This window comes from Alligator sinensis, unplaced genomic scaffold (assembly GCF_000455745.1).
Source record: "Alligator sinensis unplaced genomic scaffold, ASM45574v1 scaffold885_1, whole genome shotgun sequence".
In the NCBI taxonomy this organism is placed as follows: Eukaryota; Metazoa; Chordata; order Crocodylia; family Alligatoridae; genus Alligator; species Alligator sinensis.
This window is the reverse complement of record NW_005842056.1, coordinates 1,477,724-1,491,414: the sequence shown is the minus strand read 5'-3', so window position 1 is coordinate 1,491,414 and position 13,691 is coordinate 1,477,724. Positions and strand designations below refer to the sequence as shown.

The 13,691-nt window shown below is 42.4% G+C and overlaps 1 protein-coding gene across 1 annotated transcript in view; it reads right to left on the bottom strand.

Annotated features, from left to right (window-relative positions):
• Positions 1 to 13,691, bottom strand: part of OXSR1 (oxidative stress responsive 1) — a 100,482-nt gene that overhangs the window by 30,033 nt on the left and 56,758 nt on the right. Inside the window, exon 4 of the mRNA XM_025203374.1 lies at positions 13,087 to 13,142. Coding sequence (XP_025059159.1) covers positions 13,087 to 13,142 — 56 coding nt within the window. The remainder of the gene's footprint in view (positions 1 to 13,086; positions 13,143 to 13,691) is intronic.

The following is a 13,691-nucleotide window of genomic DNA, read 5'->3' as shown; positions in this document are numbered from 1 at the left end:
GGGAAAGATGAAAATCTTTAGCAAAGAAAGCATCCTGAAGGGAGGACATATATATTCTCAACTGTGGCTTACATTCAAGATAGTAACATTTTACAAAGAGATTTCCAAAGAACTAAGAATGATCAACTGAGGGAGGTTAGCTAAAGAACAAAAGTTTCGTCATCCAAATGATGGAGATACATGATGACATTTACTCCAGGGTAAAAAGTAGAGGGGACAAACAGCATACAGCCTTTTACTAGTATGTCATCTTATTTGGGTGTAAAGTTACTCCTCAAAAAATGAGAAGTGAATCAGTGAAATCATGCTGCATCTCAGCTGTATATCCGCTTCTCCAGCCTATTTTTTCCACAGTAAACTAGATCCCCACTGCTTATTGATTAGGAGCTCTAATGTCACCTAGCTTGGAAGAGCTGATCACCTGTCTGCTCTTCACTACAAAGCAAATCCAGGGCATGTTACTGTAGTAATTGTGCCAAGTGTCCATACCAGAGATGAGACCCATCTATTCGAGTCCATAGGGTACATAAAATTCCCTTTTTCATTGTGGCTGGTGAGCCAGAGTACAGTGCGTTTTCTCAGTCCACAGCAAATCCACTAGCAATATGAATAGCAGATTCACACAATGAACAAAGACAAGGTGGCCCCTACACTGTAACTAAAATTCAGATATCACGCCTCCAATAATATTCTGTACTTCTATCAGCAAGTACAGGTAGGATCCCAACTATATTTGCCCCTTCCCAGTCCTCCTCTGTTTCTTTTCCCTTTCTGTGTCTGCCCCCATCTTCCCTCAAGTAACTCCCCACCAGCTAGGATTTACTTTCACCAGCTTCCTTGAGCACCTAATGATGAATAGTGGCAGACATGGAGCATATGCCTATTAACTTTCTTATCAAGGAATGCAACTCACTTTAGTCCAGATGTCACCTGTATTCTAGTTGGCATCACCTCTCCCTCTTTTGAGGTCAGTAATTCTCTAACAATAATGAGGCATGAACTCAGATTACAAAAAGTTATTTATCCTAAAGCGTATGCCCCAGACTTCCTGAAAAAATGTGCACCCCTCATTTTGGATCTATCCAATATCTGAGCTTCTACAACCTCAAAGATATAGCTAGGAGCTTTATTTTGCGCCATGTGCAGAGTCAGTAGGACAATACAACACCGATTTGTATTTTGTCCAACTGGGATGCTCTCCTATCATCAAGATCACTAGAAAATTACATGTTTGAATAAAGGATTAGAGGTTGTAAATTCTGAAAGTATCACTGGGACCACATGATTTCATCATGCGAACTGAATGGGCAACACTTTTCTTTTAAATGCAGTGCTCCCAAGCTAACTATATTGTTAATTACTCATAATGTCACTTTAATTAGGTACTTGGGTACCTGGAGCTAACAAGCAATTCCCAAACCAGTGATAAAAGCAATGGTGTTACTGGAATCAAACAGCATTTCCTTATAGCCATCTTGGACTGGCACAGGAAATTCTGTACTGAGAGCAGGAAAGGGCTGCTACAAACAATCTTGGCAACATAACAGTCGCTGGTGCTAAAAGATCTGGGAAGAAATGTTCCCTGGGATGAAGGGACCACAATAGAGGCAGAGAATAGCCCTCCTAAGTCCTTGCTCCAGGCTGTGTGTTTAGCTTTCCTGTTCTGGACCACCTGGTAACAGAGCACTCAACCACACCGAGAGAGAAAGACATACAAGAGCTGCCTCGATTGGTGCAGTCTCTACATAGGAAGACTAGACCCAAATGAAGAAAAAGCCAGTTAATGTTCCTTCAGACTATGCTCGTCTGTTTATTCCACAGCGCCTCAAAAAAGGCCAGCTCACTACACAGACAGAAGTGCTGCACTGCTGACAAGGAGGTGGGGTGGGCCTTGCTGAAGTATTTTGGTCCGTGGTTCTACCTTTGCTAGCTGGGAGTTGGCAGCTCCATAGACCATTGATGCTGTTTCGATTTACTTTTCATGTAGGCAAATTGATACACACCCTTGCCTGCCTCCCACCATACCCCAGACACTTTTCCAGCATTTGCACCATTGATAGGTCCCAAACTCCAATAGGACAAAACTCCAAGTAATTTCAGCGATAATTTGGAGTGTATCAAGACCCCCCACCCACAAAAAAAAAAAAAAATCCACAGGAATTCTTTCTTTCCCCACTGAAGGGCATTACAATCACCTCTGGGCTGAAACGGTCACCTAAATAAGAGCACAAAACCATGAGTGAGGCAATGCAAGACCACAACCAATTTTAAGTGCAGGGGGCTTTTACACAGCAAAGAAAGAGTTACCCCAGGACTCACCAGCTCCTACAGAAGGTGATATCTGGATCATATTTGCAAGCGGCCAGCATCCTGGGTTTAAGACATATCCTTACAGCTGACCCACCCTACCAGCAGTGTCCCCATGCATCGTTTCAACAAACGTTGAGAGAAGAACATCCCATTGCATAGGAGTTTCTAATCTTTGTTCTCTCAGTCCTAGACTACTAGGGCAGGTGGTGACACCAAGACCAAAAAGTAAAAGCTTTTACCACAACTAATGGCGTTGCAAAAAAATTGCTGTATTTTGAGTTACTCAAGGGCAAAACATACACACAGCCCAAGATTCACAAAAGGAGTGGACAGTTATATGGATATGAACAGTCCTGCTTATATTAAATTGGGATAAGAAGTCTCTATACAAAAGGACAAGTTCATCCTACGTGGCCTTAACGCCCTGCCTAGCACTAGGATTTAAATCTACTTGTAGGCAGGTTATTCCGTAATTGATAGTTCTGAGATTTCATGCCTTTTCTGAAGCAGCAGATCAGGGACTGCTGATGATCTGCTGCTCCATCTACTCATGGAGTCCCTTGTGCAAATGGGCCATTTATTTTGTTCCCATATAATCAACCCCTATTCCCCTGGGCAGGGGCAGACAAATTTGTGGCACAGGCACACTATGTATAGCATACCGTAAATTGGGGAGGGGGCAGGTGACAGCAGCACAGTGGCAGATGGAACATGGAGCAAAAAGCAGAGCAGCAGATCAGGCAGCAGAAAGGGACTGGCATAACACTCGAAGAGGGCACAGAGCTAATCTGTGGCACATCTGCCACAAAACGTTGGCTCCCACTGTCCTTGAGTTTGGACATATACATTTGGAGCCGTTTCCAAAAGGTACCAACGGTTGTAATTGTTACATAGACAAGCCAGGATGGCAAATGTTTCAGAACCGTTCCCATTTTAATACAGCTTCATCCAATATTAAAGCTGGACCAGTTTTGCTATACTTGTATCATTCACCTCCTGTTCACACACAGTAATTAGAAACTGATTGCTATTGCCCTTCTGAAGCTGCTCCAGTATGCGTGTCCATAACCCTAATGAATCACCTACTTTGCAGTCTATAACAATGCTTCCCTTTGATATCTTCCAACCAACTATTGACCAGTTCCTGCTCTGCTTAACTTGCAAAATCTGATACGGTTCCACAACAAGACATGATAAAATTAGGTGCATTTAGTTTAAGCCACAGGATTTCTAATAGGATAAAATCATCCTGGTAAATCACTTGCAATGCCACATATGCAAATCAGATGCTTGTCCTTTATCAAAGGGTTCTTATGAAACTGTTGTTTCCAAATGCAGTAGCAATTTAAAATTCTAGCAATAGAGTTTTATCTTGTTTTAGATACGTTTTCACGTACTCTGGGCACGCATTTTAAATAAAGCACATCACAAAAGGGTAAGATTATCTTAGCTCAAGTTTCCATGCAGTTATTTTGAGGGTAAAGGAAATGCCATTCAAGGCAGAATTGTTCTAGCTTTAAAAACGCGTGCTCTTTAAAGCAGCGTGCAAGCACACGCACATCACTCGACACATTTCAAATCAAATACAAGACAAGTTTATAACGCCCGGCTTGGAATTCTGCCTTTGCATTTGTCCTTTGAGGTCACTAGAAAGTCTTAGTGGAATTAAATTGGATTCCATTACATGGTTGATTTATTCAATGTTTTTCCAATCAATTTTACTCATTTCCAATTGGCTGAAACAGGCCAGTGCAAAAACTGTGCGCGCTATTGTTTTAAAGCTACCACCATAAGCAATCAATTTCCTGAAATGCCATCTTGCTACTTTTATTCAGTTTCCACATTTAAAGAAGAGTGTGTACTTATTCAAGAAGCATCTGTAAAACATTAACTAAAATCCTGCCCACGAGCTAGAATTTTATTCTCTCTCCCGAGAAGGGAGCAGCTGCATCACTGAATCTGCCTGGATTCCTGTAAAACAGACTTGCGACTGGATTCATTTCACTGCCAATGTCAAACATGCACCCGGAAGGGATGAAATTGAACCTGAATAAAAGTCTATTTTCAATGCTAATGCTGTCAGGACTCAAGGGAGCCACAGGAAATTCATGGAATGCAAGATGCCTGACAGACCAAGACAAAGGGTAGATAAAAAGGACAAGATATATGGTGCCAAGGTTTTTTCCCTTCTTTAAAAAATGTAAGTAGTAGGGCAATTATTGTAGGCTGATTTTTTTTCCTTTAAGTGCTGCTGCTTTTACATGGAAGCGGAGGAGAAAGTGCAGAGCTGGAAGATGCATTCACAGTCTACATATTTAATAGTCTGCATAAATAAGACCTTTCCCACTCCTCCACTGTCACACCTGAACCTTCCATAAATAATCTATTAAAACTTCATAGGCAAGCAAATACTTAGGAGTTGAGCATCACAAAGTCCTCACGTGACCCCCAAAATTTCATTTTTTTTCTGACCGTCAGACTATATGACAGAGATTGGATAGGCATCTGGCTGGGGTTACTTAACCCCAGCGCTTTTTCCTGCCTGGAGCACGGGGTCAGACCTGATGATGTGCCAGGTCCTGTCCAACCCTAGAAATCTATGCAATTTATGACCTATCTTTTGGTTAAGAACTTTAATTATGGAGCCTCAGTGAGGGATAGAGGGACCTCCAGTGATACAACTCCTTCATGCCTCTACCCCCAGCAATGTACCTGTAAAAAAAACAAAAAAAAAAATCCAGCATAAAAGCCTCTCATCTCAGACACTGCGCAGGGAGGATTTCAATTTGCACAGCTGTAGAGCTTTATAACAATCTAGTCTACTCTGGAAGTGAACAGCACGAGCCAACTGGGTTTCATGGAAAGTAACTACATTAGACAAGCTGCTGCATTCTGATGAAGCTAAAATAGTCTTTAAGGGCTTCAGCAGAGTTCATCAATATTGTTCAATGGTTGGAAAGACCTGGATTACTACTGTGGACAGGCCCAACACTTTTCCACTAACTACTTTCTAAATATCAGCAGCATCAGTTACCACAGTTGCTGTGGGGATCCAAATACAATATAAGATCCAAAAGGACATCAGCGTTTCCACACTTCTTTATCAGTGATGCCCCTTGCATTTCTTAGTCCGAATCTCCAGGACTTCTGAAGAAGCCTAATTAACTAATCCCCTCTCTCACCATCCCTTGGCTGCTTCTGTGGAAGCAAAATTGGAGATGGCCTACTCAAATGGATCAGATCAACGATATTACTCAAAGACCCTGGCAGCAAGATAAGCTTGGATGTCTTACAGAGCAAAGATATTGCTGATGCGTCACATAATTCACTAGAAGCAGTTCTGTTCATGTGGGTTTATAGACAAAACAGACAAAAAGATGCTCCAGATTCTGCCTAAATTATCATAATATAACCAACATCCTACTGTTACTCAACATCACATCTTTTTTGAGCGATTATATAGTCATCAATGAAAGTGTAGGCTTATGTTTGGAAAGATGCCTAGCATTCAGACACCCAAACTGTCAAAATACAAATTGCTGTGGCAAGTCTAGCAAGCCATACTTTTTTTAATGAAATAAAAAGTCTAACTATAAGTGCTGGAGGGAACAGGAATCAGTTTAAACAATTCATCAATCCAAGTGGGAGGTGCTATGACTGAACTGCAACAGGTGCCGGTGTTTCTGTAAGTGAGTCACTAACTGAAATAGATTTTGACAGCTTAAGATGCTGAGACGGTTCATTCAAGGCACAGGAATCAGCTAGTAAAAGCATCTATCCCCTGAAATGCCCATTCCCAGCTGAAGTGTCATCTTAAAAAAGTAAAAAAAAGATATATATATATATCTCATATCTCATGCATCTAACTTTGAAAACTGGCCACAACTATATTGAAACTATATCCTATAACAATAGTAAACTGCCATTGGAAAACATGGATTATGCGTTAATTATGACAAGATCTGAAGTCCAGCACCATAAAGGAAAGGCTCTCATTGACTTCAGCAGGCTTTGAATCAGGCCTAAAACAATATCAGATTATACTGGAGTGTAATATCTTAATAAACGTATACTGCCATCAAACTAAACTGAAACAAAGAGTTATTTCTAAACCTGGGTAAGGAAGATGTTATTTCCTAAGGAAACAGGCAGAGGTGCACAGCTGGAAATACGGGGGTATAAGCATTTTGAGAGAGATAACAGCTCAAGTGCTTCCCCCCTCTGCTGCCTTGCACGGTTGATGCCCGGGGACAAATAGCTCTGGTCTTATTAAATGCCTTCCTGTTACAACCTCAGAACTTCGATCACTGGAGATGATTAAACCTGCTGAGTGCAAGAGAAAGCACAATTTACAGATGGAGAATCAAGTCTGGAATGGTAAAAAGGCAAGCAGTTAGGCAAAAGTTAAAGTCCGTTTTTCTGGCCCATCCTGACCACTCATCTGTCTTTAAAGGACAGTAAAAATGTGTAGCAGAACTTGATTTGCCAACATGAATTTGCTTTCCCAATACTGCAACAGGGGAAGCTGGGAACTGACCATTCTAGTTATTTCCATAAACTGAATTTCAAGGTTAAGCACAGCTAATCACTGCTACGCACAGTATTTCCAATGTGAACTGTTTTTGCAATAATCTCAAAAGTGCATCCACTGAAACCAATACCATCCCTACACCGCTCACCCCGCCCAAAGAAGCTTTGGACCTTCTGATTCTCAAACAAGGTCAACAGTACTTTAATAGAACGGACCTCGATATTGCACAAGTTTTAGAGAGAGCACGTGCAGCTAACAAGATGAGGTACAAAATGTGCCCTGAAAGAAGTTGACTACAAAAGATTGGCTGTCTTTGTAACCACAATTATACTGCACTACCTTAGGCAGGCATAACGCAGGCAGATCATTAAAGATTTTCATATCAACGTCAGAAGAGATCTGGAGGCTAAAGCAGATCACAAGCTGAGTATGAACCAACACCATACAGAGATGTATAAAAAGTAGTGTCATGAGGAAGACATACAAAAAGTGACTCTTCTGCTCTACTCGGCACTGGTTAGGCCTATACCATAGCTCCGTGTCTATTTTTGGGTACCACACTTGGAGAAAGCTGAGATTTAGCTAGAGACATCCTAGTTCTAAAAAGCATAACTTGAAAGAAAGACTCAAAAATGGGTTTGTTAAATCTAGGGAACAGAAGACGGGGTGGGAGGGGGTGGAGGGGAGCAGCAAGTCTTCCAACATGTCAAAAGATGACTGCCAAGAGGAAGGTCATACACCGTTCTCCACATCCACTAGAGACTGGACACGTAATAATAGTCTTCCATCACAACAAGGGAGAATTAGGATAGGCAGCAGGTAAAACTTCTGAGCTGTAGGATAACTAAACACTGGAATGGCTTTCCGAGGGAGATGGTGGAATCGGTCAGTGGGAGCTAAGAGCAGGTGAGACGAGTCTCTCTCGCGAATGGTTTAAGTACAATTGTTCCTGAACTGGGGCAAGCAGTTGAGCTGAAGGATTTCTTTAAGTCACTTCCAGGCCTGTTCTCTATGACCTGTGCATATCACAAAGCATTTCATTTTATGCTCCTCCGTGGCTCTTTAAAAATGGCTTGAAGGCAACAAAGATAAGAGTCTCACTTTACAAATGGGGAAATTAAGACTCAGAAAACTTAATCAAGGCCAGGGTCACATCAGCCAATGATGAATTAGGTCTTAAAATCAAGATGCTGGACAGTTGGCATGGCCCACTATCACAAGACCTCAGCTTTTCCAAGCTTCAATCTGTTAAGATATAAAATGGGGGTGGCAATGATGACAGACTGGTATTTTAGTGCAAAGGATGATGGGCACTCAGAAACAGACTCATCGTCAGTGAGCTGGCATGAACAGATGGAAAGTTGCACAAGTGTTGCCCGGCCCTCTATTTTATATATAGAAAGCAAGAGGCTGGGCAATTTGCCGAGTATCAATCGGATGCTGCCCAGGCTGTTTGAAGGCCAAGCCTACTTTAACCACTAGGCAATGCTGCGCTTCTAATCCGAATTTGCACAAAAGTCGCATTTTAAACTGCTTAAAACATGGCTTAGCTAAAAAGTCTCCGGGGCAACAGCTAAAAAGTCTCCGAGGCAACAGCAGTCTTAAAACGAAGGCATGCCAAATGGGAGACAGAGAAACATGTCGTCTTCACTATAACATACACAGCTCTTCAACATACTTGACTCTACTACAGTTCAACATTAAGAGATGTATGACAGTTTTACGTGTGATAATGCAATAATGAAAAGCAAGGGGAACAACGAACGCTGAACCTGCAGCCTCTCTCAAATGTGAGCACCAGATGCGAGTTCAAGTAGAGATGTCAAACTCATTTGGCCCTGTAGGCTGGATCTGGACTATGGGACTTCTCACAAGCCAGACAGCCCACCTGAATGCAGGCAGCCTTGGAAGTTAACACTGCTGCTGCTCCCTCAGCTGCTGCACTGAGATCCGAACAGAGATCTCAATGCAGAAATTCAGCAGCGAGGCCAGCACTCGGAGTAATGCCACAACCCTGCACCCCCCTACAAAGAAGTGCCACAGGGCAGATGACCTACCTCCACAGGCCAGATCTGACACCCAGGCCACAAGTTAGACACCCATAAATTAGAGCATTGGTAAAAGATTCTGCGTGTTACTCAGGCCTACTTCTACTCTACACTTGGAAGAGGTTTGCCACTACAGTTAGAGTACCGTAGCAAGATGCTTCTGCCTGCACGGCTTACGTGGGCTCCCTGGAGTCTAAACGTCAGTGCAAAGACACTGTTCGGATAAAAAATACAGTAATTACTTTGGAAAGCCTGGAATATAAGAGAGCGCAGCTATCTCAATTTATACTGCAGCCATGGTCAGAAGACTGGCAAACAATGGTATCTAGGAAAGCAAAGCTGTGTTCCCGTAATTAGATTGATATCAATCCAGTATGCAGAACACGTGCAAACCTCAATGTGTTACGACTCCCACATACCCAATGGTTTGCCACTGGGTCCCAGACCCATGTTAATACTTCTTCAAAAAAAATAAAAATAAAAAGTCAAGTTTAGGCAAACTGGGCATCTGTGTGTCTGCTACTGGCAATGTTATGGCACTGCAATGGCACTTCAGAGGCAAAAAAGGGGTGGGCAGTTAAAATTAGCAGATTCACTTACAAAAGAGAGGCTTTGTAAAGCTCCATGTTTTTGGAGGTGGCCATGGAAATGTATGGCGGTCATACTTCCATCCAATGCATCTTGCAACTTCCAGGCTATGCCTCCAATCTCCCATCCTAATTCTATTACTTCAACTTGCACTTTAAATACAACCCACATTTGGCAACTTAAAATTACAAACAGAATCTGGTCAATCCAAAAAGCTTCAGCCTCACAAGCTTTGTGCAGCTGCATCAGCAAAAATGTGCTTTACTTTGGATGCTGGCTGCTGATACCAATGGTTAGAAGATGCTCCTACTAGCCAGGATACCAGATTAAAAATAATTAGATTTTGTATGAGGGTAGAGGCTCAGGGATCCAGTAGGTAGCAGGGCTCCATCGTGCCAAGTGCCCCATGCACAGAGACAGCAGCTGTTCTACCCCACCGAATTTACTGTTTAAGCTGAAATGAGATGCAACAAACTTCCCTCCTACTGTTTGACGTGAGACAATGGGGTACCAAAGATTAGGCCATACCTCCTGCACAACCAGAGATTTATTTGTGAGTTGACTGAATGTTTTTGGAGGAAAGGAAGAGGATTAATTTGTAAAATAACTGAGATCAATTATCCCCGACTGACCATTATTATTTATTGGATGTTATTTTATGGTCTGAGCGCCAACTTCCACAGGGGAGTTGTACAGGTTTACACTGTCTGTATATTCTTTGGCTGCTCAACACTTTCTGAATAAAAGCAGCTTTCTGTGCAAAACTGATGAAACTGTGCCAAAACTGATGCACTTCACACAATTTAGTCAAAATTGGACCCCAAAAAGTCAGTGAAGTGCTTTTCTGTTTACTATCATTAGTAGTAGTAAAAAATTAGAATGATGACTTATGCTTTACATTGAAAAAAAAAAGTGAAACACTTATGTCGCTGAAAAAGCTGTCTGATAAAGTTGTTTTGATGGCATTGAAATGATTTTTTTTTTTTTTTTTTTTTTTTTAAAGATGAAAAAAATGGTTGAGAGAAACGCAGACATTTCATTCCAAGACAGGCTGCAGGGAAAATCCAGAACACTGGAATTTCCCGCAGAACTCTGTGTTTTGATCAGCTCAACAGCATTTCCAGCATTCACAGTCACAAGTGAGTTTTACTCAAACTGGCATCTGCTTTCACAAAACGGGAAAGCGCTCCCTGAGGATGACCTTGCACTGCTTAGCTGTTGCCGCAAGTTTATTCCATGAAAGGTCCTAAAACGGGTCCTTGCATCTCTTTACAGCTATGCCTTGTAGGCCAAGTACAGACAGTCAAAAAGCCCAAGGCTGAATCAATTTAATCTTTGCAGGTTAGTCTAAGCGGTGTAGACTGAACCACTAACCAAGTGAATGGACATTCACTTTTGATTCTGGAAATGCAGCCATACATGTCTGCAGTGGCTCAGGCCAGAAGCTGCAGGGAGCTAGAGCACGCCACCCCGCTCAGCATTCAAACTTGGCCAAGTCTAGCCCGACCACCGGGGGGGGTGCAAAGCATCCTGGGATGCTGGGGATCTCTTGAGTTAACTTGCATCTGGAGTGGGATCTGGGATAGACATTCAGTAAACCAATTTAACCTAAATAAGTTGACGTCTGATACTACGTCCATCCAGGTTCATCTTAAACTGGTTTTGGCCGCTTTGAAAGTGGTTTAAGTGCACTGAACTGCTGCTGTGTACATATTTGAACTGGTTTCCGTCACTTTTACCAGTTTACGTGTAATTTTTCCCCCTAGTCATAAAGGATATTGCAAAGAGCCAAGTTTGTATAGCATACACAGAACTAAATTCTGGATTTTAGTGTGGTGAAGTTGGGCTTCTCAACACACAGATGAATCCAAAAACTATTCTACAAATATAGTCACATCCAGATGTCCCATAAAACGCATCAAACCCTATAATATCCTAGGCAAGAGATTTTAACATAAAACTAGGGCATCTGCTCAGCTTAAAAACTGCCTATTGCTCTATTGAGAACCCTCCAGCAGAGATAAGAAATATATCCTTGAGGCACCTATCATCTAAGCACTTTATAAACATTAAGCCTCAATAGCCCTGTGAAGTACGTAGAAGTTAAGCAACTTGCTGTTCCACGGGCCAGGAATAGAAGTAGCAGCTCATTCCCAGAGCGCAACCACCATTGGCAGCGGCTCCCTGAATAAGGGGACTCTCACATCCTGCGCAGCAATGATCCAAACTGCTGCATCTCAGATCATTACTGAAACGCATCATAGGCTTTTATTAAATAAGTAGCTTGTTCACTCAGATGCGGACAAGACCGCACCCAGTCTACTATCAGCTGCCACATGGGATGAATTCCTTGCACTTTTTTAGGAACACAATAGCAGGCATTAAAAGACCTGGGAGCATTTAAGGAAAAGCAGAGCTACGCCAGGTTTCACCCAGAAGCCCTGTGTTTCAAAGCGCTGGGCTATTTTGGACCCAGGCTTCTCTTCTGTGCCGAAAAATAGTGCTCTGCAATACTGCATAACACCACCTTGCAGCAGGGGCAACAGCTAAGTAACACACTTCTAGATGGAAAACCTGGGCATATTGCAGGAAGATGCAAGCAGCTGAGGGTCTGTCAAAGAGGCGATAGGTTAGAGAGGTCTTAAAGTGAGAGAAAAAAAGGGATATTTCCAGGTGAAAAAGGAGGGTTAAGAGTTAGCTGTGCATCTCAGAGTGCCACGTCTGTACCCTTACCCCCAAAGGTAAGTGTTAAAAAGGTTGGGTAGGCATTACAGGACGGTGTGGTTCTGGAAGGACAGGGTCAGGGAGGAGCTCGCATCTGGATTAGAACATATTTTGGCTTCTTTCAAGGGGAAAAAATAGCACACTGGAGCAAGATGAGTAAGAGCAACCATACATTCTCTAACTTCATCCTCCAAAAACCAAGTTGGACTAAATGCCTCCCAAGAACAGTTCTGAATTTCTGGAGAAAAACCCGAAACACTAAAAAGGTTCAAGATACCTCCAGCCCTTTTCTTTAGAAATCAGCTCACTTTATCTAACAAAGAATCAAGGTATTCCCCCATTAGCCTCAACCAAATCTCTTTCCATCCCTAACATTGCTCCCATGACCAGCTCACAAAGGTTATATAAAAGTAGCAAATTATTTTGGACAGCTCTATCCACCAGCTAGGGAACATTTCAGCATGGTCTTGTACATCAATACTGCACATCCTTTAGACCCAGTGCACAATAAACCTGTTATTTTATGACAGCCTGGGGGTTATAAGCCAATAAAGCTGCTGTTTAGTAGCTTTGTCCAACTCATGCGAAAGGCCTCAAAATCATTATCCGAGCTATCAATTTGAAAAGGAATCATTTTTGTTGTACACTGAAATTATGTATTCAAATGGGCAGAGAACATTCCCAGCACAAGGACTGCACTATGAATGATAATATGGAGATAAATATTTCTGAAGAAAAACTGCCTTGAGAACTCAGATCCAAAACATGGGACCCCCAGAAGCATGACATTTGCCAGCTGGGTTTCCATTTGCCATTGAAAATCATCGCAGCCACACATCTAGCAATGCCCACGTTTCCTTTGCTCAGGATGGATGAGACAGTTACCTGCAATCTGCACCGAGCCATCTTCTCCAAGAAGAATATTTCCTGCTTTCACATCCCTGCAGGAAAACAAAGCAACAGTCAGTGCTATTTGTTCATCCTCCCTCCTGCCAGCCACAGAAGAATGCATTGATGAGCTTTTACTGTTTTCCCTCTGAAGCACCAGGTTTTACCGCGTTGTTTCTTCATGCTTTCAACTACGCAGACACTATATAGATTTCATAGCTATCGTCATAATGTCAGTGTGTGATGCACATTAATGTTTTTATACCCTTTATTGCTAGAAAGGCTTGCTACAGAACATTATACCCCGGACAGCTTTGTGTAAAGGGTTTTCCCCTTCACCACAGAGAGATGCTAATCAGAAAGACTTGTGGTTACAGTACTCAGATTGGGAGTCTCCCATCTTTGCTGCATCATTTCCTTATTCCTTTGTGCCATCATTTCCCCTTACGCTAGATGGAAACGATACTGCTTCTTCTACGTTGTCTCCCTTGCCTCTTAAGAGCTGAAGCTCCTTGGGGCAAGGACTGTCACTTCAGGTATGGCCATCTAACCAATTAGCGAGTGCAACTTGCACTTCAGCTACACCACAGTCCATGTCCCCA